General features: G+C 43.0%; 2 protein-coding genes and 3 non-coding genes across 5 annotated transcripts; 1 reads left to right on the top strand and 4 right to left on the bottom strand.

Moving 5' to 3' along the window:
* Nucleotides 1–7924: 7924 nt before the first annotated feature.
* On the bottom strand, nucleotides 7925–8064 carry LOC136423713 (U4 spliceosomal RNA). Its single transcript, XR_010753783.1, has one exon. It is a non-coding gene; the product is annotated as a U4 spliceosomal RNA (small nuclear RNA).
* LOC136423503 (calcium-activated chloride channel regulator 4A-like) lies at nucleotides 7930–10606 on the bottom strand. The gene is made up of 2 exons (XM_066411689.1): nucleotides 10390–10606; nucleotides 7930–9130 (listed from the first exon to the last, which is right to left on the bottom strand). The coding sequence occupies exons 1-2, from the start codon at nucleotides 10565–10567 to the stop codon at nucleotides 8679–8681; spliced, it is 630 nt and encodes a 209-aa protein (XP_066267786.1). The 5' UTR covers nucleotides 10568–10606; the 3' UTR covers nucleotides 7930–8678.
* Nucleotides 10607–16651: 6045 nt separating this feature from the next.
* On the bottom strand, nucleotides 16652–22356 carry LOC136422515 (calcium-activated chloride channel regulator family member 3-like). Its single transcript, XM_066410286.1, has 9 exons — nucleotides 22186–22356; nucleotides 19872–20023; nucleotides 19437–19579; nucleotides 18658–18953; nucleotides 18345–18435; nucleotides 18000–18125; nucleotides 17607–17761; nucleotides 16997–17121; nucleotides 16652–16763 (listed from the first exon to the last, which is right to left on the bottom strand). Exons 1-9 carry the CDS (start codon nucleotides 22354–22356, stop codon nucleotides 16652–16654), a joined length of 1371 nt encoding a protein of 456 aa, XP_066266383.1.
* A 1185-nt stretch (nucleotides 22357–23541) lies between these two features.
* On the bottom strand, nucleotides 23542–23682 carry LOC136423715 (U4 spliceosomal RNA). The gene has a single exon (XR_010753785.1). It is a non-coding gene; the product is annotated as a U4 spliceosomal RNA (small nuclear RNA).
* Nucleotides 23683–24673: 991 nt separating this feature from the next.
* Nucleotides 24674–24745, top strand: Trnat-cgu (transfer RNA threonine (anticodon CGU)). The gene has a single exon. It is a non-coding gene; the product is annotated as a tRNA-Thr (tRNA).
* The last annotated feature ends 482 nt before the right edge of the window (nucleotides 24746–25227 follow it).

The raw sequence follows: 25227 nt of genomic DNA, 5'->3' as shown, positions 1-25227 counted from the left end.
GTGGGCCTGCACATTTCCTGTATGTCGTAATCGACTGATTGATCCTAAATCAAAAACATGGCAGGGGGGACAGAGATTGAAAAAGTACAAAATTAACAGAGGAATGATTCTCCTATCAGGAGTTACACCTTTCTTTCCAGAGTGTTAACATTTAATCGATTTCCAAACTGATAAGTTTAAAACAGATATTGGCAGAGATACTCCCCACCATATCAACTCGTTTACTGGATTGAAAATGATTCGCACCAGAGTGTGGGAAATGCACCGATTCTCCCCAACCTGTTTATCATGTACCTGCACATTTCCTGCTTGTCGTTTTTGGGATATCCAGTGATCTATTCTGATTCAAACGCATAGCGGAGGAAAACAGTCTGAAATTTTAGAAATAAAAAACAAACGGACCGGTGATTTTGTTTACCATGATGTTCAATAAACGTTTTGAAACGCGTTCACCGCTAGCTTGTAACAGCAAATAACATGTAGCAGTAAGGCAGTCTTGGTTCTACTATCTAACACAGTAAATAATTGTTACCACGGTCACAATGATATCATGAAAACACCGATCTTTCTTATTCAAAGAAACATCAAAGATACGAAGAAAAGGACGAAGACCAAGTGACGCTGGACTCAAGTTGTACACAACTTATATTCTCGCCGCCACTTGTACATTGTAGAAAATAAAATATTTGACAAGACACTAAAATATGTGAATGGTAAATTAACAAATACCTAGTTGAAACGAAAGTCCGACCTCCCTTCCAAGAAGAAAACAAGCAAAAAGGACATTTATACCTAAATACTGTGATGTAGTTTTGTGTGGCTAACATTATTTCACAGTTGATGCAAGAAGAACAGAGAAAACTACCACGGAGAATTAAAATCTGTTTAACGTTGTCAGAGAGGATGTTGAAATTAACCGTGTGTCTAAGAATCCCAGAAAGCTTTTTAACGTAACACCGATTAACGATTGTGTAATCAAACCGTAGCCAACTTAGTCTAAGATGTAGAAGTGATATTCAACAAAGGCTTTAAAAGAACGCTACAGAGGAAAAAGGCCATCGATATATGACCTGCATACATGCAGATGTGTCTTGATATTCATGCAGGGTCTGTTCCCAAATATTTCACAGTTACCTCAACGAAGGCAATGCTCAACTGTTGGTACTGGATTTTCTAGTTTCACTAGTAGGAGGCTACAGGGCACTTTTCAGGATTTGAATTCTGACCACCTGTAACTAATTCCCTTTGTTTGCCCTGTCACATGTAAGGCGGGAGCCTAGGTGTGCGGTTATCAGTAGGGTTACTGGACGATAATGTACACTCAACACTCGGATCAACTTTTTTTACAAACAACATCAAAACGTAAGGAGGCGAAAGGCATAAGGACATTGTTTTCACCATTAGAAGAACAAAAAAAGTCGAGAAAAGCAAGGATCGTGGATCAACTGCTATATGGTTTGGACATGTACAGGGCAACACTGATGGGAAATATCAACATTCGCCCTTATTCCGCTATCTAGGTCAGCTTGTTTAGTCAACAAATTAAATCTACGATGGTGACAGAAAATTAAGACATAATCATCGACTGACAGAGAACATTAAATAATGCCTTTATTACGCTAAAATGCACTCGTCACCATAATTACCCCTATTCTGTTTCAACTCTTCCGTTTCTAGTCGAGAGTGACATCAGGCTGGAATCAGGACACCTACTGGTTTATATAATCGATCCCACGTATATGAAATTTATTTCTAAAGACCTAGCCCTGATTTAAATCTTTACATTCCCGCAGAATGACTCAAATGTACACTTACATCTCGTAATTCTATACTTTCATAATTGTGTTAAAAGCGCGGTTTGACATGCCCTTCTCAATGCTATAAAATGAACCACCGTTTAATCGTTGCTAATTTTCCAACCCATCACGTTTTCTTTACGATTCCCTATAGCAGTTCTAAACCAATAACTACTTTATCTAAACAAAGTTACTCTGCCGATGTTTAAACGGATAACTACGTTAACTTGGTGGGTTTTTAGCATGCTTAAGTGGAAGTGATACAATATAGAATTTAAGTCACAACAATATTTACATTAGGCACAAGATGTGTAGAAGCTTTTCTGTCAAGGGTTAGGAAGAGCGGCTATAAACTAAAGAAGAAGATATTTCAGAAACATCAATATTCACCGATTCCGTCAGTCTGCTTTGTCATATGTAAAGCTGACCCTTGGTGTACATGTACACACCTATTATAATTGCCAGTGTATAAATGTATATGACGACAGCAACGCTCCCCAGTATTGTTATAGCGTATGGACGTAGCAATATGGTGCTCTCACGTATACTATTTAACATAATAAAATATTGCGGTCACGAAAAATGTCATGAAAACGCCGATTACAGTTTGACAAATCAAACCGTAGCCATCTTTTATAAAGTCTGTAGATGAGAGGCCAGGGGGCTAGGCAAATAACCTCTCTAGGTCGCAAACTATACTCTCTTGCCAGCCAAACTCCTCTGGCATGTTATCTGTCTATTTGGCGAATTTCTACTATTTTTCCAGCGACCTGTGGAGCCTGGTAGAGGCTACTGGGGAAATCGGTGTGACTGTTAATCGCTGAACTTTAAACGTGTTTTTCTACCGTATGGGTATGATATCAAATGCGCGGTTTAAAGTGCCCCCCTGACATGTGTGCTAACCTTATATACAATCTTTATTGACACAAAAAGTAAAGCGGTTTGAAATGTCCTCATCAAATACGAGATGACCTTCATTCTGTACGATATCTACAGGACTTACAGACACACACACACTTCTTCTACCGCATGGGCATGATTCTCAATACACGGTTTGAAATGCCCTTCTCAAATGTGTGGTGACTTGACATGAACCACCGTTTAAATGTCGTACAATGAGATATCAAACCGTAGACTTTACAAATACATAAGCATATATGACAACCATGACAAACGCGCTTTACGCGATATCTATAGGTTCAATGTAGCCACGAAACAATCCCACCCCCCTACCTACACGCACAGTTTTATGCTTTTACAATAAGAGTGACCACGGTCTACAACGCCGGTCCGCAGTAGCTTGAAACAGCTGTCGTTCTACCTTTGTCTAAATGTTAGTAACGTTGAAATGTTGAAATGTTGAAAGAAAATTAAAATAGATAGTTAAATAAGCACTTGTCTGTCTTGCCCACCTCTTCTTCTTCTTGATTATATTATACCTCAATTAAAAACGCGGATTTCAACCCTTGCTAGTCGCGTTTTAGTCAGACGAGCTACATTTGAATGGAACTAGAACAGAAACATATTCATTCATTTGAAATTCATATTGTTTGAGGTACGGACAACTGACCAGCAGCAGCAGAACACAGTGGTCTATCGCTACGACAGACCTGTTTCTGCCTGATGGTCTTAAACGTTTATATTCCCGATAAAGTTGAGTCGATTGTACTTTTTTTTCAGAATCCGCCATATTTCTGAGTGACCTCTGAGTTACTATCCAAACAGGATCAATCAAGCAAGAACGAACGTTTTCGGCGTAAACACTTGAGCAATGTGTTATTAACTCTTGTGATTAAGGGGTGGGGAAATGCGCATTGTAAGCGGTGTGTTTACAGAGATGAACATGTTCCACGTAAACACTTGAGAACTGTTACTACCGGAGGAGGGGGGCCCGGGATAATGTGCGCTGCTTGAGAGGGATTTAAATGGCTAATTTGGCCTTTGTTTTTAAAGCCGGTGCCGTAAAGTCGCTGTAGGCAGAAACCAAAAAATAACTCGAGCTCGGTTTGTACAGCGGGCCTGAATGGAGATTAGGTGACGGTTAATTAGCAAGAATGACATGGGGGGAAAATCCATTTTGAGCAAATCTATACAGCACGTATGGATGCAAGTACGATCTAACCAGCGATTTATGTTTTCCCGTTTGTTTGCTTGTTTGTACATAATAGTAAGACAGCCCATCTCTGTTACATGTTGAAAAGGACTGAAGCGCATGCGCTATGACCTCCCATGTTGATCTCCGACTCCCTGTGTTTTCATTAGAACGACAGATTAAAGAGTTTAATGATTCATTTTTATACCACCTGGAACTCGGGCCTTCAAACCAGTTGATTTACCATTATTATTATGTAAAGAGATTCATAATAGTCACATTCATTTACTAGTATCTATTTGTTGGTTTCGCGAAGACATACATAGAGTTACTACACTGAAAAAGGGTTGAAATGAAAGAGGGCCTGCATGCCCCTTTTCCGTAAGGCGTAATCAGGCCGTTTTAGACTTCGTAATCCGTAATTAGCCACCCAAAATCAACGTAATTCGTAATCAGTACACTGGCCGTAACGCGTAATTGGTCACTTTGATTCTACGTAAAACGTAGGCAGTTACCTTTATGCAACGTAAAACGTAATCTACTAGCAAAACGTAGGCTTATTTCCAGCAAAGTCTCCCGGCAAAGTTGCCCCTCAAAATGCAGGAAATAGCATTTCAGAGGGTGAAACATGCGCCTAGACCCACTTAGTATTGTCGCGCCTCTGGTAAAGAATATGTTCTGAGGGCGTCGCCCCCAAATATCAAGCTGGAATCATTGTGTATTTTTCAATCAAAGAGATGCCATAAAACATAGCTTAGATTACCAGCCAAATGTGCCCCTAAAAATGCAGGAAATAGCGTTTCAAAGGGTAAAGATTTCAAAATTTTCTCGGGGTGCATGCCCTCGGGCACACCTGCGATTGTTACATGTACGCCTCCAGCGAAAATATATCAGGAGGGCAAACAATCTAGATAGCAGAAACCCTTGTGTACTTTTCACTATAAGTGCAGATATTGCCCCTCAAAATGTATTTGAGCGGGTCGAGATTTTAAAAATTTTCCCGGGTATCATCTCGGATCCGCCTACAATCGCCGGGCCGCTCCGGCGCGATATATGTCGGTACTCGGGGCGTCGCGCACCATACCATTAAACACTTGTATATTCTTTTCACTTATAGATATGTCATCAAACATAGCTTAGTGTAACAGCAAAATTTGGCACTCAAAATCAAGGTTATAGCATTGCAGGGGGTCAAGATTTTCACAATTTTCCCGGACGTCTCGCGCCTTCGGCGCTCGATCTTGCTGTCCCCTCCCTTACGAAATTCCCTGCCGCCGTCACGGCTACTCATTATAGTTACTAGTACGGTTTACTGTGGTCAACAACAGATTCATTGTCACCACAATAAATATAAAAATTAATAATTTTGATGTAGAACTAGATAGTTGAATCATACGTTAAGTGTTTAAGTCGGTTGGGAAGCCTCATGATTTAACGTAATTCGTAATCAGCTCTGAAAATTTAACGTAATTCGTAATCACTACCCCCCATGCAGGCCCTCATGAAATGATAACAAAAAAACGCCATTTGTTGACCTCTGACCTCATGGGATAGACAACAAATTCTGGAGTGAAATCAAATCGCTTAGGCAGGAAGACAATGATAAACAGAAGGAAGATTAATCCTGAAGAATGGAGGACTCACTTCAAAACTCTAAATGATATTGTAGATAGTAATGAGCCCCATGACGACTTTATCGAACATGCTGTCAAAGAATGGCTTGACAAATTTAAGACATTAACCAATAACATAACAACAGACAGAAGTTATAAAAAATACAATGACTACATTCTTAACACCCTCGAAAACTCAGTAGAAAACCCACTAGATTTCGATATCTCAGAAGAAGAGATTTAGAGGGTCTTCGCAATTTCAAAGGCAATAAAGCACGTGGCACCGATTCCATTATATTATCAACAAAATGTTAAAACATGGCGATAAACAACTTTTGGTCATACATTGTCATGGATACAATCGTTATGCAATAAAACCATTCATTCATTCATTCATTCAAATTATATACTGTGCTGTCGGGTTATGTCATGAACATTTTGAATTTTTTCTTGCTTGTGATTTTAAAAGAGGCATGCCTGTTACACGTAACGGCGCCATTGTTTTAATTTGTTGTTATAACAGTAATTCAGACCTGAAGCTACAAAATGGTGTATTTTCTACGTGAGTATATGATTTCTAAGGGAGGAAAGTATGCATGGCCACAATTTAGCAGCTTCTGACATGGTGAAACTGAGGACCAAATGACGCAGCGCGTCCGGAAAGATGTAGTAAAAGATAGAAGAATGTGCTTATTGACTAGTAAGGTTTGTAAGTGACGTAATTCACATACCTTTGGTCCGTGTGTCTAAAACACCGCTTTTTAATCCAACAGCAGAACTTTGATAACCCGAAATTTATTAACTCGGCTGGCGGGAACGTTACCGGGTCGAACCCACAAGTTAAAATCGCGTTTTTACCAAATATTTGCGCCGTTTCGGCACCGAGTATATTATATTTCAACCACACAGGAGAACACACGTGTTTTCTGGTGGGGGATTATCCTCCGCTGTTCCCACGAGCACCCCCTCCCCCCTCGAGTACCCCCGGTGTTTTTAGAAGGTGCATGAAGTGGCGATATCGCGCGTCATGGCGCTGGCTTATGTACTAGTAAACTGACAGGCTTGAAATGTTTATAGTTTTACTGCCGTTTTATTAGTATCTATCTTTTCATCAACACCTCACATCTGATTTGTTGAAGAGTAACCGGAAATAAGAGCAGTGCCCATTTTATTTTTTACATGAAATTGAGCATATGAAGGCGAAACACACAAAAAACACGAACATCGACTTTACATCGACCGGGGACTTCGGCAGGGGGCGCTGTTGTACAGTGTGCAAAGTTTCTGTGCGAAATCATATTTGCCGGTATTAATTTAAACTTGAGTTGCGATTTAAAGGTTAAGGAAGTACAAAGTACAAGGTTCTAGGCAGTAATGATGTTGCCTGAATAAACTAGAAGTTAGAACTACAGACGTACACGCTGGCATTGATGACATCTAAGCTACTAAGAAGCCCTAAAGAAGACTACGGTAGCCTAGAATCCGGCCCTGTTAGGTTTGGCCCGCTCCCTAAGATCCGCTAGCCTGCCAATTGCAAAGCTAACAGGGCTAGACTCCAGGCTAGACTAGAAGAACATTATTCAGATAAATATTCTGATAGCCCCCAAGTACCGTCCAGATGAATTACATCCAGGTGCAGCATATCATATCACCAACAGCTACTGGACGCACTACAACATGGCGATGTTATGAAATAGTGGGCTGTTTTTTTTTTTTAATAAGCCGAGGACTTCCCGTTTGAGGAGATCGACAATCGTTTTGTTGTCTCTCAGCAGGTGAACATGAGCACTGATCGAACGTGGGAGCAGTTAGTGTGGGGAAAGCGTCTGTTGCGCTCAAGCCCTGAAATAGCCGACCTCCCTGCCAAGCTGACAAAGTCCACTTGTGCAAGTTTTTTCTCTGTTCTCTCTCAGTGCTTTGTCTGAAATAGGAGTGTTGAATTTTATCCATTGCTTGATGTCAGGCCATGCTGATTTAATTACTAGTATATGGATCACAGGAACTGGAAACCCCAAAACTGATGAGAGAGCGTGCGAATAGAAAAATGCCAAAAGAAGTTGCATTTATCATGAAATCTATCATAAGGATCACATCCACTGCGAGCGTAGGAATAAAAAAGGTCGGCAAAACAAATAAGTTTCCTTCATCACGTGGTCAGGAAGGATTAACAAAACTCAACTCACGGAGTATGGTATGCTGAAATATAAATTCTTCATTTTTGTTCTTTCAAAACTTATTCCTTGACTTCAGCGTCTACGACATAAGTATCCGTTTTCTGAAATATATTTTGCAATTTAAAGCATGTATTTTATCATTTTGCAGCTGCTTTTTACGATTTACAGTTTGGCTGAGGGCTGTACCAAAAGTACCACTTGCCTGGTCAACGTGTGCGAATGTGAACTGTTCTTTAGTTTGAAATGAAGCTCTGTTCGAGCTTTCAAAAATTGCCGTTTAGGACGGTATTTCACGTCCTTTGGGCGGGGTATTGGGAAAAGTTTTCAACTAGCAATAAACACGCCTCGGTTGGACCTCATCGGCTATGTTATCGCCTCTGCGCAAAGCTAAAGAATAAGGGTTCGGTCTTGGAGGCCGGGCGAAAAAGAACTGCTTTTTGCGTGTGGGTCGTCTTCAGTTAAAAACTAGCTAAATTCCGCCACAAAGAAACAAATAAAACAATATGTTCGATTGACGCTTTGCGTTATGAAATAAAGTCTTAGTTTGGAATGTTTTGCCGTACTGTTTGAGCAAATATGATTGTTATGATACATTTTATTACGCGTACATGTAGAAACACCTTTTCAGTATAGCGCACACGAACGTACCCTTGACGTGCTAGGATCATGTGACTTCCTAATTAACATAAATCAAGGTGAAGCAGACAATTACTGATAACAGGAGCATCTTCTCTCGTTTGATGAACAAAAACGATAAGTTACCGATAGATATGTTTCCGTATCCTAATAGCATCGGATGTATTGTTGGAAATCTTTAAAACATTTTGTTGCTGTCCTGTAAAATACTTAGAATATTATATATAATGTGCCTGGAGAAATATTCTAAGCAGAGTTCAAGTTAATGGCGACAAGTTGAATTCATTTTCTGCTGCAATTATTATAGAAACGGCAAAACATTTAATGGACCTACGAGTTTCTAACAGTCAGTGAGACAGAATCTGAACTATACAGTGGGAACATACGAAGGATTGTCCTTAGCCGAATCAGGGTGGATAGATTTCGCCTGTTTGATCTCTTTTTTGAACCTGCAGACTTTAAAATACAACAAAACCAAGATGGCGACCAAAACAACAACGCCGGCCACGCAACCAACGATGACCCACGTGACCGTGTTGTTGACTGTGATTGGTCCAGGAATGTGCTCGAGGTTTGACGTCACGGTGTTGGATGGCGGCCCGCAGTTGTCCTCCTCATCGCACATGCGCAGTGAGAAGGCGAACGTGACGTTGTCTCCCCGCTCAGGTACCCGGATGATGACGGTCTGCACGTGACCTGGGGTAGGTGGTGACGTCAGATTTCCCAGCAGCAGCTGTGATTGGTTGACCTGAGTTGACCCGAAAAAGTCGTCTGCGAGTTGGTTAAGATGGCGGCCGTGCCGAAGATCAACATAATGCGCTGTAAAGCATAGGATATCAGAGGCATGTATCAAAGAAGAAAAAGCATTTTCTCGATGAACTATGAAGTGGAGTGGATTCATTTCTCAGGCTAACCGACATCTTTCACGCCGCAGTCGTCTCTTAGTAAGACACCTGGAGCCGCATAATAGATTCATTCCTCAAGCTTCATTTCACAATTTGTCGATGAAGGTTAGACATTCAGGTGATAACAGATAAGTTGCATTATCACATAGGTAGATGGCGTCGACCAATCAGAAGCCTCCATTGCCCACAATAAGTGGTCTGTTATCACGCCATAACACACCACTTATGACGTCATGTCAGAACACAACCGTTCCATTTTGTAGAGGGGGTATCTTTTTTATGAATCTTTTTCTTAACCTTCTTTAAAAAATCTTTATAACCGTTGCATTTTGTAGAGGGGGTATCTATTTGATGAATCTTTTTCTTAACCTTGTTTAAAAAATCTTTATTGTCTTAGAATTCCTAAAAATTTCCTTAGAATACATGAAAAAGGGAAAACAAATTTAAAATTCCCAAAAATGTTCCGCGTGTTCCATTTGCTGTTGGCCAAAGAAACCACGTTCTATCTAAGGTTCCGCGCGTTCCATTTCCTGCTGGCCAAAGAACCTGAGTGTGTTCTATTCAGGTTACCTGAGGTCATGTTGCAGGGAGATTCTTCAATGATAACATTTTCTGACTGACCTGAAACAAACCCTCCTATCCTGTGTGGTTGAAATAAATAAATCAGGCAACAGTTGTACATATTCTTCATCATCTTCTGTTAAAAAAGGACAAATGTGAATTCTGAAATGCATTCTTAATAGTATAAGGGATCTATGCGTCAAACAGAAATTGTCTACTCTTATATGCGTCAGTTTGGATAAGCTATATGATAATAACGTTAATGACCCGCCTCTTCCTCGGTGTATATGGTGTCATAACGCCTGGTCATGTGCTATAGCCACCTCATAAAACCAACTCGTTCGCTTCGCTCACTCGGTGGTTTTATTCGGTGGTTATAGCACATGGCCAGGCGTTATGACACCATATACACCTTGGGGCGGGTCATTAACCCTTAATTGTACAAAAGCTACTTATTATCCAAGCAAATTGACAAGTCTTTTGGCGGATCATGTCTGAAACGTCTGACCGTTTTCAAGAACTTAATCCAGTTGCTTGAGTAACGTTTGTAATGAGTATCCGTCTCTTATTTGCCTTGACATACGAAGGCACGTGTTTCAAAGTCAAACACACCTGGGCCTCCCTGGTCGAAGTCGTCACCTGACGCTGTCCACCTCAGCGTCACGCTTACGTCAGCGTAAGAAACTCCCGCCACCGCGAGGTCGGCAACTCGTGACGGGGGCAGGTTGTCTCGCGTGGGGACACCGCCGCTGGGGACCCCCTGCACCTCGAAAACGCCCCCTGTCGTCATCCGTTGGAACTGCTCCAGCGGTTCGCGTTGAACGTTGGTTCCGCTGGTATCTGGAGAAGTTATCCAACGAGAGTGAGACAAAAACAATCTGTCCAATCTTTGGATTAAAAGGTTGATTTTTCCCCACAAATCATCACCAATGAGACCTTTGTGAGACTCATGGTCGAAGAGGCTAATAACAGTATGTTCCTAAGGGCCCTGTCCCACTCGTCCCACGAAAGGTTTACGACAGTCCGAGTTTGAGTCATAGCCCCACTAACACAAGCTCCTAGGCGTACGCTGAATGTGGATGTACGTTTAATAGTGGCGTTTATGTTGTTTTATAATATTTCATTCCAGAAAATATCATACAGAGTCACAAATCCAGATGGTAAACAGTTAACTAAATTTAAAAAAAACAAGACAGCTAGTTCACCCGTGATAAACAAATGAAGATGCATGCCTTTGTTATGGTCAAGAACAAACATTAAAAATTGTATCTATGTTAACTAATCAACGTCCCTAACCTGGGTCCACCGGTGGTGCGCCCCTCCTGGCCCCCGGCGGAATGACGATGTACCCGGACGCGTTCCCCTCGCTGTTGTCCACCGAGACCGAGACGCCGTAACGCCCATCCGCCGTGAACCCCAGGAAGTACCGGGAGTAGATGCCGTCATTCTTGGTGACGTCAGCACCTAGCAGGAGAGGTGACAGTCAATTGATATCCAAGCAGATGTTGGAGACGAAAGATTGTTACTTACTTACTTACTTAGTTCGAGCTCCCGCTCGAACCAATCCTGAGAGCTTCCTCCATAGCACTTTATCCGCCATGGCCCTTCGTAGTTCCTTAGTATCTTGTAAGTTTGTGTCACTACGTAGATTGTCTAAGTAGGTGACTCTGGGTCTACCCCTACTGTAGGCTCCCACAGAACAAGATGGTGTGCAGGGATTTCGCGATGTCTAATACAGTGACCAAAGATTGTTAAGTATGATAATTGACACAGATGTTTCTACAGTACAGTACAGCCCTATCCTGTCCTTGGTGCTTAAAAAACTTTCCCGAAAATACTAGTGCGTAGTAAGTCACTGGGACGCCAGGCATCCTTTGTCTTTTAGCTGAACTACTTTTGCAGCTGGTATTGGCAGAGAATGCCAACAGTCAGAGAACGTTGCGATCTTTCCGAACCCCAACATCTGCTAGGAGATTAACCACCGATGGAGAACATAATTGTTTCATGCAACCTCTGTAGATTCTAAGATGTTGCAGTACTAACAGCAACTGCATGCCTAGGCCATGTTCATCAATAAAGATTTTAATCATCTTTCATTGGCTGAGAAAAATACATCCTACCTGCACCGTTGTCCAGAAGCGTGAGCTCCTCTACCCGGCCATCAGGTGGCTTCTCACAGTAAAGTAAAGTGACGTGAAGTGAAATAAAGTCAGCTGTGTACATGACGACTAGCTAGCTCCCCTATTCAGTATGCTGTCTTGAAAAAGAAGTTTAAGTTGTTTCCTTGCGCCGTTGTTCAGGAGCGTGAACTCTTCTACCTTGCCATCAGGTGGCCTCTCAAAGTAAAGTGAAGTCAAGTGTACATGACGGCCGCACACGCCTCTCCTATTCAATATGCTGTCTAGAAATTGAGGTTTAAGTTGTTTAACTGCGCCGTTGTCCAGGGGCGTGAGCTCTACATATGGCATTAAAGCAGGTTATTAGGTGAGGATTTGATTTTGTAATCAATTCGTTTTATTAGCACAGGTAACTCTTACAGAAAAGAAGCTCCGGGAGCTAAGGGAGCTCACAGGATGCAAGGAAAAGTGGAGGAAGGTGAAGAAAGACTGGATGCAGCTGCAGGACGTTTCAACGACTGCAGATGCAGAGACCAGTCGATATGATGATGATAACTCTTACCAGCACCGTTGTCCAGAAGCTTGAGCTCCTCTACCCGATCATCAGGTGGCTTCTCGATGAGGACCTTCACGACAGCCCCTGTGACAGGCAGATAACCCTTCCGTACCGAGGCGAAAATCCGCAGGGCGTTGGGCTGGGAGGACGAGTAGTCTAAGGAGACAGCACTCACCTGGGCATACGATTTCCCAGTAAGTAAAAAAAATGTGATCAGAATAAAGTTTTTGATCAATGGAAAACTGATAAAGTAAGCTAAAGTTGCATACGATTTGTACGAGTTAGTGACTTTGGCATGTTCAACCGGTTCGTTATGTTATGTTATATGCAATGGTGTTGACGCTGAAGAAGAGTGATGGATGTCACTCGAAATGTCCGATAGTAAATCTCCGATTTTTACCCAGTTGTATAGTTTGAATTTGTCTTTATTCAAAGTAAGCTACAGTACGCGCTCGTTGACATGAAAGTCGTGGAAAACACATAGACAAAGGGTCGCTTTGGTATTGTCGTCATTTTCAGAAATGTTACCTAGCACATGAAAATGATTGTAATTAATGCAAAGATAAACTGTTCATGTCCATATAGCTGTTGGTGTCCGTATATACGACTGTTTAGCCTGCGATGTCCGTGGATCACATAGAAATATTGCCGTCGACAGACATTTTTCACAAAAGCATTCAGGCGAAGATTCTCAAGGCGCTTAGCTGGAAGGAGGAATAGATTAAGGAGACGGCGTTCACCTGGGCTTTCACTTTGATCGGTTCATCATCGGGGAGAGGGTTGGAGGTGACGATGGTGATGACGTCATTGTCATCGAGGCCGGGGTTGGTGACGTTGTACGTCCATTTTCCTGGCTAGAGGTCAAATGCAGAAATTTACTACACATAAGTTCATGAAGATTAGACATCCGGGTCAACAGTAACTAGAGACAACTTCTAGTGACGCTGAATAGGGGCGATGATAAAGACAAACAATAATCAAGCATACCACAAAAATCTGAGTTATTTGTTAAAATAGATTATGAAAAGATACACTGTTCTCCAACTCAAAATTTGAACGACATTTTCAACTGGCTGACTCAGTCTTCTTTAGTTGTCTGTCCATCGCCATTGGGTCAGACATTCGAAGACTACCGAATGAGTCAGTCAACAATTCCGGTTTGTATCTTCATGAATCACCCAGCATGGCCATAAATACTAATTTCACAGTCATGTAAGCGTAAAAGATCAACGCGTACCATCGCTGTGCCAGGAATCTCGATGGTAATCGTATCCGACGTGACGTCATACATGGGCCTTCCCTCGGTGATCACGTGTCCGAGAGGCGTCTCCATGGTGACCATGGGCTGACTCCCGCCCAGCCAATAGAAGGAGAATGTGGTGTTCGCACCAACAGAGTTGTCCACATACACGTGGTTGGTGTACGTCTGCCCTCCTCCGATTGTCTTCTCTTCGTTCAATAGCTGTAGTGGTAAAGCAACGTTTTGGATAACACAGTTCTTTTTACACAACTAAGTGTTTATACAATGCCGACGTTTCGGTGACAGACTAAAGATCGCCTTCGTGCATCTCCAAGCAGATCTATCGTTGGCAATGGCAATCTCCGACAGTTGGATACTGTCATTGTCATTGTCATTGTCACCGATAGATCTGCTTGGAGATCACACCAATGGGTCTTGGCGGGCTGGCAACACTAGTAGAGCTCCCGGCACCATAGAGATAGATAGCAGCAAGCTCCAAATGGTGTGATTACCCGACTGGAACCAATGTTTTGTGTCTGTTTTTTTTTTCATTAGAAGCTCAAATCAGCCTGCAGGCTTTCGGTCAAATTGGCCTGCAGGTTTTCAGTCTACGCTACACATATTCTAAAGATGTTAGTGTTTGGCAGTTTGAAGTTGTCCTCAAAGACACACCTTGACTGCCTTGCCGCCGGCAGTGGCCTCAAAAGTGGCGGTGAAAGCGTTGTCCAGCGCGGCGGAGTCGCGGCGGGCGGCGTAGAAGGACGGCCCGCCCGTCTGCAGCGCCAGGCTCTCCAGGGTGGCGTCGGCGTTCTGGCTGTACGCAACCTGAGGAAGAAAGTGAAAGTGATCTTGAACCAACAAGAAGAGAAGAAATCTGCAATCTCGGACCATGTTGCTAGAAACAACTGTGTCATTGACTGGGAGGGAGCCAAAGTAATAGACAGGGAGGACAACAGACGCATTCGTTGGATCGAGGAGGCAGTATGGATTAGGAAGTCATCACCAGTGATAAACCGAGACGAGGGGGGATACAAGCTCAGCCACGTTTGGGATTACGTTCTCGCCGCAAAAGCGCCACCTACATCGGCTACTTATAGCGGTGAGAAGCAGTACTCCAGTCAGAAGCTCTGAAGAAGGTGTCTGACAGACACCGAAACGTCAGCAGGTGAGAATTACCGGTTGTGTAAAAAGAATCTCCAATACTCTATGATCTTGAACCAGTTTACCTCACTAGAGAGTTATTCTTCCACTGGTCGTGACAGAGAAGATAGACGATATGTACAGTATACTTTCAGATCAATTTTTACCGGGAAAATTCCCATAGCTCTTTTCGACGAGTACAATGGAACATGGCTTAACGTCCCGCCCTTTGACTCTTTCCAGTAGCGTGCATCTCGGGTGAGCGACACAACCGGGATTGGAACTTATGGTTTCTTGGTCCAAAGAAAGCTAAGGGCCACAGGACTACGCACGCTACCTGAAATGGAAACGGCTGGGATCTTAACTTTGCAAGGAATAAAGTTAAGTCCTTCCAACACCGTATGGTGTACATGTATATGGCGGCGCTCATCATCTCCATTTCCTTAGCCCTTGGGCCACATAACTGTGCAAGAACAGATACTGCACCGTGAGATAAACTGTTAAACCGCAAGCACTAGAGAAAAATGTATCTACTTAGCGAAGGTAACAACAATGCCTTTACGATCTTAAAGTGAATCGTTAAAACAAATAAGTAAACAAACAAAAACATACCGTAGCGACGATGACTCGCTTCCTGAGAAGCTCTGGTATGACGTCACGGATTCTTGGGTCTTTGTTTTCCCTCCCGTCAGTCACAAGCAGCAGAACTCCGCCTGCCGGAGGGCCGACAGCCTCAAGCGCCTGTATGTATGATCAGCGATTGGGAAAAAAACATAATAAAAAATAATTTCATTGAAGTCCCTTTCCAAAAGCTAATCACAGGTTCTTGTTTCAATTTTCAATTTTATTGTGAAATCAAACTGGCCGAAGTACAGTGGGTAGTACATGTACGCCTGAATTCTGTCGATTTTTCCATATACTGTTTACAAAAATCAAAATACTGTACACATCACAACTATATACAGATATCATGTACATACATAAGACTTGCAATGGCGTGTTCCTAACAGGTTGACTTACAGTAAAGCTAAGTTGCTTGAGTAACATGCATGTGTGTTACGCCTAATGGCGGTTATACCGGCTATATAGATACAGATACAGTACAGATGTGATGGAGACAATGGTTAGGAACAAGGCTGAGGACGTCGAAACAAGGCGAACTCAAGTAGTTCGAATCTTGGGTGTTCAACCTAGTTCTTTTTCGAACATGGCATCCATGTGCTTCCTATAATTTCGATTCAATACTAGTCTGGTTCACTTCACACTGTAGCTAGGTTTAGCCTCCTTCGCAGACTTCCTAGAACGGCGGCGTATATATTTGGGGGAGGGGGAGGGGGTGACGCAATTTCTTACACGGGCTGCCGATGGAGTTATCGATAGAAAGGCGGTCGTCCCTTGGCGACATTAGAGAACCTTTGCCCGTGTAAGAAATCGCGTCACCCCCTCCCCCAAACATATATTATATGTTTATAAAACGATTATATGTTTTACGAGATCAATAGTATTATATTTCTTGTATAACAAAACTAACCAGAGAGTTACGTACTTACTTGGCATTCAATTTTACCTCTTGTGTATTATCGTATTTTAATAATGTACTTTCTAATTATTGCGGATGATTTTAAGCTAAGCCTAGTTGTTTTAAGCTATGTTGAAATGTAATTGTGTGTCTCGCAATTCAGCTTTATGGCTGCTAAGAGATCATGATCTATGAATAAACCAGTCTTATCTTATTACATATACGCCGCCGTTCTAGGAAGTCTGCGAAGGAGGCTAAGCTAGGTGTCGCTGCTTCCAATGCCTACACATCGGTAACTCCGTTCACGCACGCACCTCCACTCCCTTGAGGAGGCCGCAGCCGATGCAGGTGCCGCCGCTGGTGGTGGTGGGAACTGTGGCAGCCAGGGAGTCCCTGTCGGCCTGGGAGTCAACACTGCAAAACACAAACAACTCTTAAAAGATATTCCAATGTTACCATTCGACCAAAACCTCGTTTGATCTTTAGCGAGGCTATGACTGAACCAAACGTTATCGTCAGCATATCTTGTCGTCGATAGGGGTCTAAGACAACGTTTTCCCACATCCAAGACACTCGTAAGAATGTCATCAATATGCTGTCGTAGACCTGTCGTGCGAGGGATGTCACGGATGTGACCGTGCCCTTACCTGATGACCGGGTGCTCCAGTGACTCCGCTCGGGCGAAGGTGACCAGGCCGACCGAGGAACCGAAGTACACCGTGCCCTGGATGAACCTCCTCGCCACCTGATTCAGCCTACGGAGCGGCTCCCCCTAGAAAACAGAGTGATTAATGTTTCTACGCTTTTTATTTATCTATCTCAGTATTGCTGATATCGGGTTCCCTTTAAACTGTCCACAGGCTTACTCAAGTAGGATTTTGTTCATCTTTAAAATGTCAAGTCGGAGGCTATCTTTCCGGCCTTTCTAATATTAAAACCAACTCCGTACAATTTGTAATAATGAACTGGGCGGGAGGGCAACGCTCCCAGCACCGTAGAGGTACCGTGGAGCTCCCGGCGGTATGGTTATACTTATGTCCCAATTGCGGGGAGGTGGGTTGTAGTGGGAGACGATTTTAAGTCCGAGTTAAAGTCACTCTGGGGTCCGGTCCTGCCCAAAAAATTGACCGGTAGCCGCAGTGTGTCCCACGGGGCCACGCCCGAAAGAGGAAAGAAGCAGCCCGTAAACTACCCGGCGGGGCCCCATTTTCCAATTATGACCTAAGCTTGCCAATGATTGTCATAAGACATCCTCACCCTCATGCTATTGGAAGCGTCCAGCACCAGCACGATCCTGAAGTCGCTCTCCTGCAGCAGGACGAAGCCGGGCGCGGTGGTCCGGACCTCCCGCGGAGGGTTCGCGCCGTGGGCGAAGTCCGGGTGCTGCGTCATCACGTCCCAGGCGCTCTGACCTAAACGTAAATCATCATGTTTAAGGACGATCGATGGCTTGGTATCATTGTATTGTGTTTGCAGGGTCTCGATGTTCCAAGAACGCTGGCCTGAACGGAAAACAATCGTAAGCTTTTCTCGACCGAGACGGGGGTGATATAGACTTCCAACAACCTTTGAACCATTGATCGGGGTGCTGGGTCATGACGTCCCATGAGCTCTGGCCTGAACGGAAAATTACAATGACATTTTCTCAACCGAGACGGGGTGCGATATAGGCTTCAAACAGGACGAACCCGGGCGCGGTGGAGCGGACCTTCTGGGGAGGGTTCGCGCCATTGGTGAAGTCCGGGTGCTGTGTCATGACGTCCCAGGCGCTCTGACCTGAACGGAAAATTACAATGACATTTTCTCAACCGAGACGGGAGGCGATATAGACTTCCAACAACCTTTGACCCATTGGTCCGGGTGCTGGGTCATGACGTCTCAGGCGCTCTGGCCTGAACAGAAAACGACAATGAATGAATGAATGAATCTATGCTCTCCTAATGGAGGAATAAAGAAGAATGAATGAATGAATGAATGAATGAATAAAATAGATACCTTGACAAAGAGAGTTATGCTTGTTGGGCGCCTCCCTGTTGTGGAAGGACAGAGGATCGCCTGCCGGGTCACTGTGACAGAAACTTGTTACCTGCAAATATAACGTAAGACAATAAGAGACTTCACATCTTTTATAATCAAAGTCAGAAACACAAACGCATGGAGAGATGGGGAGAGAAAGAGAGACAGACAGACAGACAGACAGAGTGGCATGCCAAAAACAAAACGTTAACCCCTTCGAGTGAAGTAGTAAGATAACCCAAATATCATCAAAATCCATTTAATAGCAACTCCTAAACCTTGAAAGACTCACTTGACTAAGAAAGTGCATGAACATATAAGACCCGGTCGCTCGGTTTGTTTGTTCATCGGGGTAGAACCGGCACTCCGACTCGTACACTCCGGTCCCTGGGTCCAGCCTACACGGTGATCCCGTCACCGTGTGCTTGTTGGTCCCCGCCACCCAGGCGGAACACCCCGTGGGACGGACGCCCCCTTGCGAGGTTCTGTAGAAGTGCGGGTAGGATTGTCCGGAAGCCGGGTCGTCGGTGCCGTACTCGTCGAATAGACCCCAGCGGAGGTGGCCCCACTCATGAACAAACGTCTTACCTAAGGAATTAAAAAAAAGAGAGATTAAAAAAAATAGCAATTTACCAATTGTTTTATTGGGTTGGCAAGTCACTGGATAACAAAGTTATTTCGACACAACCAAGTTTTATTACGTTGGCCGACGTTTCGGTGATTGTCACGTTTAGTCATTAACTGGTATATAAACTTAGGTTTGGTACCGCATTCTTGACACTGCAGCTGCGACACCTACCGGTAGTGTAAAGTAGAACCAGTCAATATCGCTCTGAGGAAAGTGACAGACGGTCACCAAAACGGCTTACGTAAAACACCTGTGTCGAAAAAACTTTAATTTGTTTGGCAATTCAACTGATCAATCATGTTTCCGTTGCTACTTTATCGATTGTGTTGTGTTTTATGTCATTTGAAAGAGTGTTTATCAGTCTTTGCAATTGGTATCTAATTTGGGCTGCTGATGCGAGTGTTTTAAGCAATGTCAAGCAAATCAAGAATGTATGTTCTTACCGTTAGGGCCCCAGTAGTCTTCTCCGTATTGCTTGTCCACCACGTATTTAGGGGTGAGGTGCATGAAGTCACCCGCTTCTCCACATCCTCCCTTCTGCTGCACATATGGATTTTCCCCGTATAGAGGATTGGGCACATCCACCCTGTAAAAACAATGGATTGTAGGGTAGGGAGACACTGATTTGAGAAAGCATATTCTTGCCACATTGCGAAATAAATAGCAAGAGTTCACCAGGTCTAGGCCACACGTGCACCTCGAGTATGTTAAAGGACCCAACACACGTATCGATAATAATGCGGTTCCGTCCCAGTAAGAGTGGGTCTTACGTATCTGGTGGTGTTATGCATTGAGATGGTTTGCCTATCATGCTATAAAGACAAACAAACAAGCAAACAAAAGAAGATGAATAAACCCAACGAAAAAGCACAAATTACCTGACGTTAGCCCGTTCGAACGTCTCCGTCCCCGCCGGCAGGTACTCGGGTTTCTTCGTCCACGTCTTCGGGATCAGGATCTTCACCTCCTTAAGGAACGCGCGGCTGTTCGTGGCGACGTACAGGTCTTCAGACGCCTCCGTGATGATTTGCTGGAGAAGTGAAGTTAAGAATGACTTCAGTCAACTTATGTGTGCAACTTGCTTTATTCACAACTAAAACTTTTCGGTGGACTGATGGTGGATTTTTTTAAATCGGTATAAATGGTATTTTGATAAATCGCGTAATTTGTATAGTTTTCTTATTTCTTATATGTTGTTTTTTGATTGTAAAGGGGGAGGCAACTTGTAGAGGTGAGTGATCACCTGGTTTGTCTCCCCCTCCATTTTTTGTAATGGATGAGTATTATAAATAGATAAATAACTAAATGAGGAGGGCATATCATGGTATTTCTTCACGTATCCTACTACACCAGTCCCCATTACATCCTGTCACTCTGTAGTCTTCGCATAACTGTGGACGCACACCAAGACAAACAAACAAACAAACAAACAAACAAACACACTAACTGATTACAACGCATTCGCGAAACTGTTCACGAGTTATAAGACAACACAGTTACATGTGTATTGTTGCTACAAAGGCAACTGTCGACCGAACGTTACTTACTAGTTTGTTTGCGATCATAAGGACATTTCATCACTGCTTTTCTCACATTTAAATGACTTCATTTTGCAATCTTAGATGTTGTAACTATAATCTATTCATCCATTGTCATGACATGAATGTATGGCCAAACAGCAATGTATAAATCTTGTACCCTTTCTTTATCATTCCTCACACCACAACATCAAATATCCTTTATTGCTTTGCAGCAAGATAGACAAACTTTCCCCACAACAGCGGATAGATTCAGGACAAAGATAGCCCTGTAATTACGTCAGAGTGATGTACGTAACATTCGCCACATTTTTCCCTGACGGTTGCCTAGCAACGTGTGCTAATGTGTCAATATATGACATGCCAGCACGTCGGCAGAACGTAATGCCTATACGACAATTAGCCTGCTATTTAAACCTGCCGATTCTCTTTTGTTCTTTGGTCAACGTTGCATCGAAGTAACAGCCGTTGCATAAAATATGTCTTTGGACACAACTAAATGAACCTATCTACGAAATATCCATCTTAAATACGCGAGCACGGCCTTAAACGCTTACGTTCTGGCGACGTGCTTGACATGCCTGAGTTACTTGGGGAGTGACACTTTCGCTGACTTGGAAAATTAACGTGAGGATTGCACCGGCGACATAATTCCCTCGACGGCGAAACTCCCTAAGCCGGCATAGGAAAACATTGACCCATGTAAAAAGAATCGCGTATCAGCTCTCCCAAAAAAAATAAACGCCGCCGCTCCAAGAGGTCTGGGAAGGAGGCTAACAAAATACTACATCATACGCTCGTACACCTAGCTAGAGAAAATTAATTGCAAATAGCATTAAGCTAACAGATAAGGCATGTGTGCGCAGCGTCCGAGCCGACAAAGAGCGCGAGCCGTCCTCACTAGGAAAATTACCTAAGCGTCCTTTTATAAATCAGAAAAAGATTGTAGGAGAAAGATTGCAGGTATCTCTCACGTGTTACAAACGAGAAAAAGATTTGCCACGGTTTGCTGGTAGGTGCCACTTAAGCGAACTGATAATAAACCGACATTTAATCTAGTACAAAGCTAAAACTTTTGTTCATACACAATAGCTAAATTAAGGTAAACGTATCAAATTCACAACTGCCCCGTTGTGATCTTCAGAATTCAAACCAGAATTCACGCAAACTAGGTGATGTGTCTTTGAAACGTCTGACTGAGAAATTCACTTTTTTTGTGCTGGAACAAAGTTTCAGATGCGTACTGTATTAGCTACACCCTCTTCCCACTAAAGGCTGCGACCGCTAAGCGACCAAACATTGGACATGTCGCTCAACGAATTTTATAGATAACAGGAAATTTGCTGTTTAAAATCCTTTTTAACATTGTGCATCATATTCCAATTAGGAAACCACACAAATGAACGCTCTTAGGGCCTACATCACACTTGTGCTTTTATACAAGTGGGTATGAGTTGCGTATCAACATTTGTTTAAGTGAAGTTTGCGGGGAAGAAGTTGTTTTCTACTTTGACCCACCGTTGTCCAGCGCCTGGTTATCGAATCAAAGAAAGTTCTTTCTCGGTCGCAAAATTAACCTAAACCCAAAAGGTTTAGCGGACTACTCATGCGGACTTGCATATGCGCACAAGTGCGCGAAGAGAGCTTTACTAACCTTCAGCCTGTCCACTACCCGCATATCCTCTGGTACGTCCCGATGAATGGCGACCAGCACGTCCGTGTACTCGTTATTCTGCAGCCTGATCTCGTAGGGACGGTTAAAAACCGCTTCAGAACGACAGACAACCAAGGACAGCAACAACAGCAGCCAGCGCATCGCGGCCATCTTTCGTCGGGTCCGTGTATTACCGAAATGCCCGAAATACACCACCGAAATACACCACCGAAATACACATGAAGATAGGTGAAATATAGCGAAACACAGTATGACTTGATGAGTAAACATCACAGGTTGCTATATTTCGGCATAAAATAATGTATTTTGTGTACACGTGTGGTCCTGGCGTTAAGAAAAAGACAGAAAATACTGTATACATTCCGCCGGGATCGCCAAGTATTTTCTGTGGATTTCTTGTTCACAGTGCTATGTGATACATTACTCTATGTCGAAATATAACACCCTGTGATGTTTACTCATCAAGTCATAATGTAGTTCGGTCGGTTTCGCCCATCTTCATGTGTCTTTCGTGTGTTTCGTGCATCTCGTGTATTACGGTAAATACACGGACCGTCTTTTAAAAAGACGTCACCAAGGTGGTGATAAGTGTTAACCAGTGGACTTAAGGTGGAGCCCTTGCGCTAACAAACCTTAGACCACGTTTGGTTTGACGTATATGAGTAATGCCCTGATACGAGTGTATGCACACCCTATGCTGTTAGGCAATGGCAGTGTCCCCGTTACAGTTAACAACGAAATAATTTATAACCCCCATATTAACTTTTGATCTTGTTAAGTGGATTTCTACTGTGCTACACTTCATTCTTGACAAAAACGACAAATTTACAAGTATGGATGATATTGTTTTTTCCCCTTTCAAGCTTTCACGAATGATAAAAAAAACATCGGTTGTTTTTATATGTATCTTTATATCCAAGAAAGCGTTGAGCGTTCGGTCCCGTGTATAGAGTAGCATTGGGCCTCAAACTTATGCACATTAAAGAACCCAACACACTTATCGAGAAGGGCGATCCGGAATACTTGGGTAGAAACGCGTGTCGTAGTGAAGCCACATACATATACATATACATATCTATTTGTAACATTATCTAGCAGTTATCATGTCCATTTTCTTTCGTCTAGATGAATCTCTTGTTGAACTCTAACAAAGACACACTTTGGAAAGTGTACATGTGTGACGTATTGGTCACGTGGACACCTCATTAACATATAACTGTATGCAACACTGATGGCAGCGGTGGGATTCTACTAAGGCTGGCCAGTGCAGCAAAGCCGTGACAGTGCAGCACGGTTAAGATGTGTGAATGTAAACTCTTCTTAGTTTTAAATGAAGCTCTGTTGGAGCTCTTAAAAATTGCCGTTTAGGACGGTATTTCACGTCCTTTAGGCGGGGTATTGGGAAAAGTTTTCAACTAGCAATAAACACGCCTCGGTTGGACCTCATCGGCTATGTTATCGCCTCTGCGCAAAGCTGACGTGATCAAGGCAGCGTTAGGGTACGTTGGCAAGCAGGAAGCAACTCCTGTTGTGGGACAACTTTAGAAAATTAGGTATTTATTGTTTACAACGGACCATGACGTAAATTGACATCATATAATCTATCATAAGCTATAAAGTACGTTTTCCTAACGATGACGGAAAAATATTTTTCTGTTTTGACGTCAAAAAAGTAAAATTTCCATTTATATGTGGGTGAAGAGCACTTTTATATGTAGTCTTGACGGACGTAGGATGTACGTATTGGTCACGTGACTACCTAATTAGCACACATCAAGTTTGATTGTCATTTCCATTGTCTGCGCCAAACCTACTTTTGACCTATCAAACCAGAAGTTGAATTTGTTGGTGTTAACGCACGCTCTAGATGTGACAAGTCATTCAATGTGATATAACCTCAATTAATATTAATCCGGTAGGATACATAAATCCACCCCTTTGAAAGACAGTGGGCTTGAGAGATCTCTAGTGCAGCACCAACCACCTCCACCCCAGGTACGCGCAGTTTAGATATACAATGGTGCATCGGGACGCTGTGTTGAATATCTGCTTGGAGCGTGGTCGTATCTTTTTTTAGGGATGTGGAACTATGTACCCTGGTGTAATTATGTTAGTAGGTTTTACTAGATAATGTAAATGCATTTAAGTTCGCGTGGTTTTGATTTCGCGGTAGGGAGAAAATGGAATGTTCGCGGTGGTTTTAAGCTCGTGTTTGAAATAAAAGTAGCGCTACAGAAACACAGGCAGAATTGTTCGCGGTTGTTTTAAGGTCGCGTTTGAAATGATAGTAGCGCTACAGAAACACAGACAGAAATGTTCGCGGTGGTTTTAAGTTCGCGGCGAATAGTATTTCTGCATTTACAGTATGTTCTGGCGAATTCGAAAGACTACTAGCATTCGCCACATCGACAAATAAACACATCTGTGGTAAGAAAAGTATATGTAATCTGAAACGAAGTGTGTCCAAGCCACCTTAGCTCAGTGGTAGAGCACTGGTCTCGTAAACCAGGGGTCGTGAGTTCAAACCTCACAGGTGGCTACATACGATTTTGCGAGAGGGAGTCATCAAACTGATCTTTAGTCCCGTCGCACGAATATTTTTGCATATTCTACGACCTTTACTTGGCTTATTGTTTGCTTGTTTAAAACTTTTTTATTTATCTACAGAAAGATCAAATAAGCCTGCAGGCCGCTTTTCACCGAAATCATTAGAGAGAGGCTAGGTTCATAGAATAGTGCCCTAGTGTAGTCGATAGCAGCTGTAGGTGATCTCAGGCCGCAGTCTATAGCTAAATGCTGCCGCGGGTTTCAAATGAGGACAGCACCTTAATTACTGTGGAGAATGTTGGAGGCTGTCTTCTATTTTTGCATTTTGCTGCGTTGCAGAGTGAAAAATGACATCTCATAGACTGGACAAGTCTTGATTGACTTTCTTCGACAGATTTTACTTCAATAACTGAAGAAAACCTTTCACGCAAAAACCTATAGCTAAGCAAAGTGGCAGCTTTTTTTTCCAAAGCA

Source organism: Branchiostoma lanceolatum, chromosome 17 (genome assembly GCF_035083965.1).
Source record: "Branchiostoma lanceolatum isolate klBraLanc5 chromosome 17, klBraLanc5.hap2, whole genome shotgun sequence".
In the NCBI taxonomy this organism is placed as follows: domain Eukaryota; kingdom Metazoa; phylum Chordata; class Leptocardii; order Amphioxiformes; family Branchiostomatidae; genus Branchiostoma; species Branchiostoma lanceolatum.
Note: the sequence above shows the minus strand (reverse complement) of the source record. Positions and strands in the feature narration are given on the sequence as shown.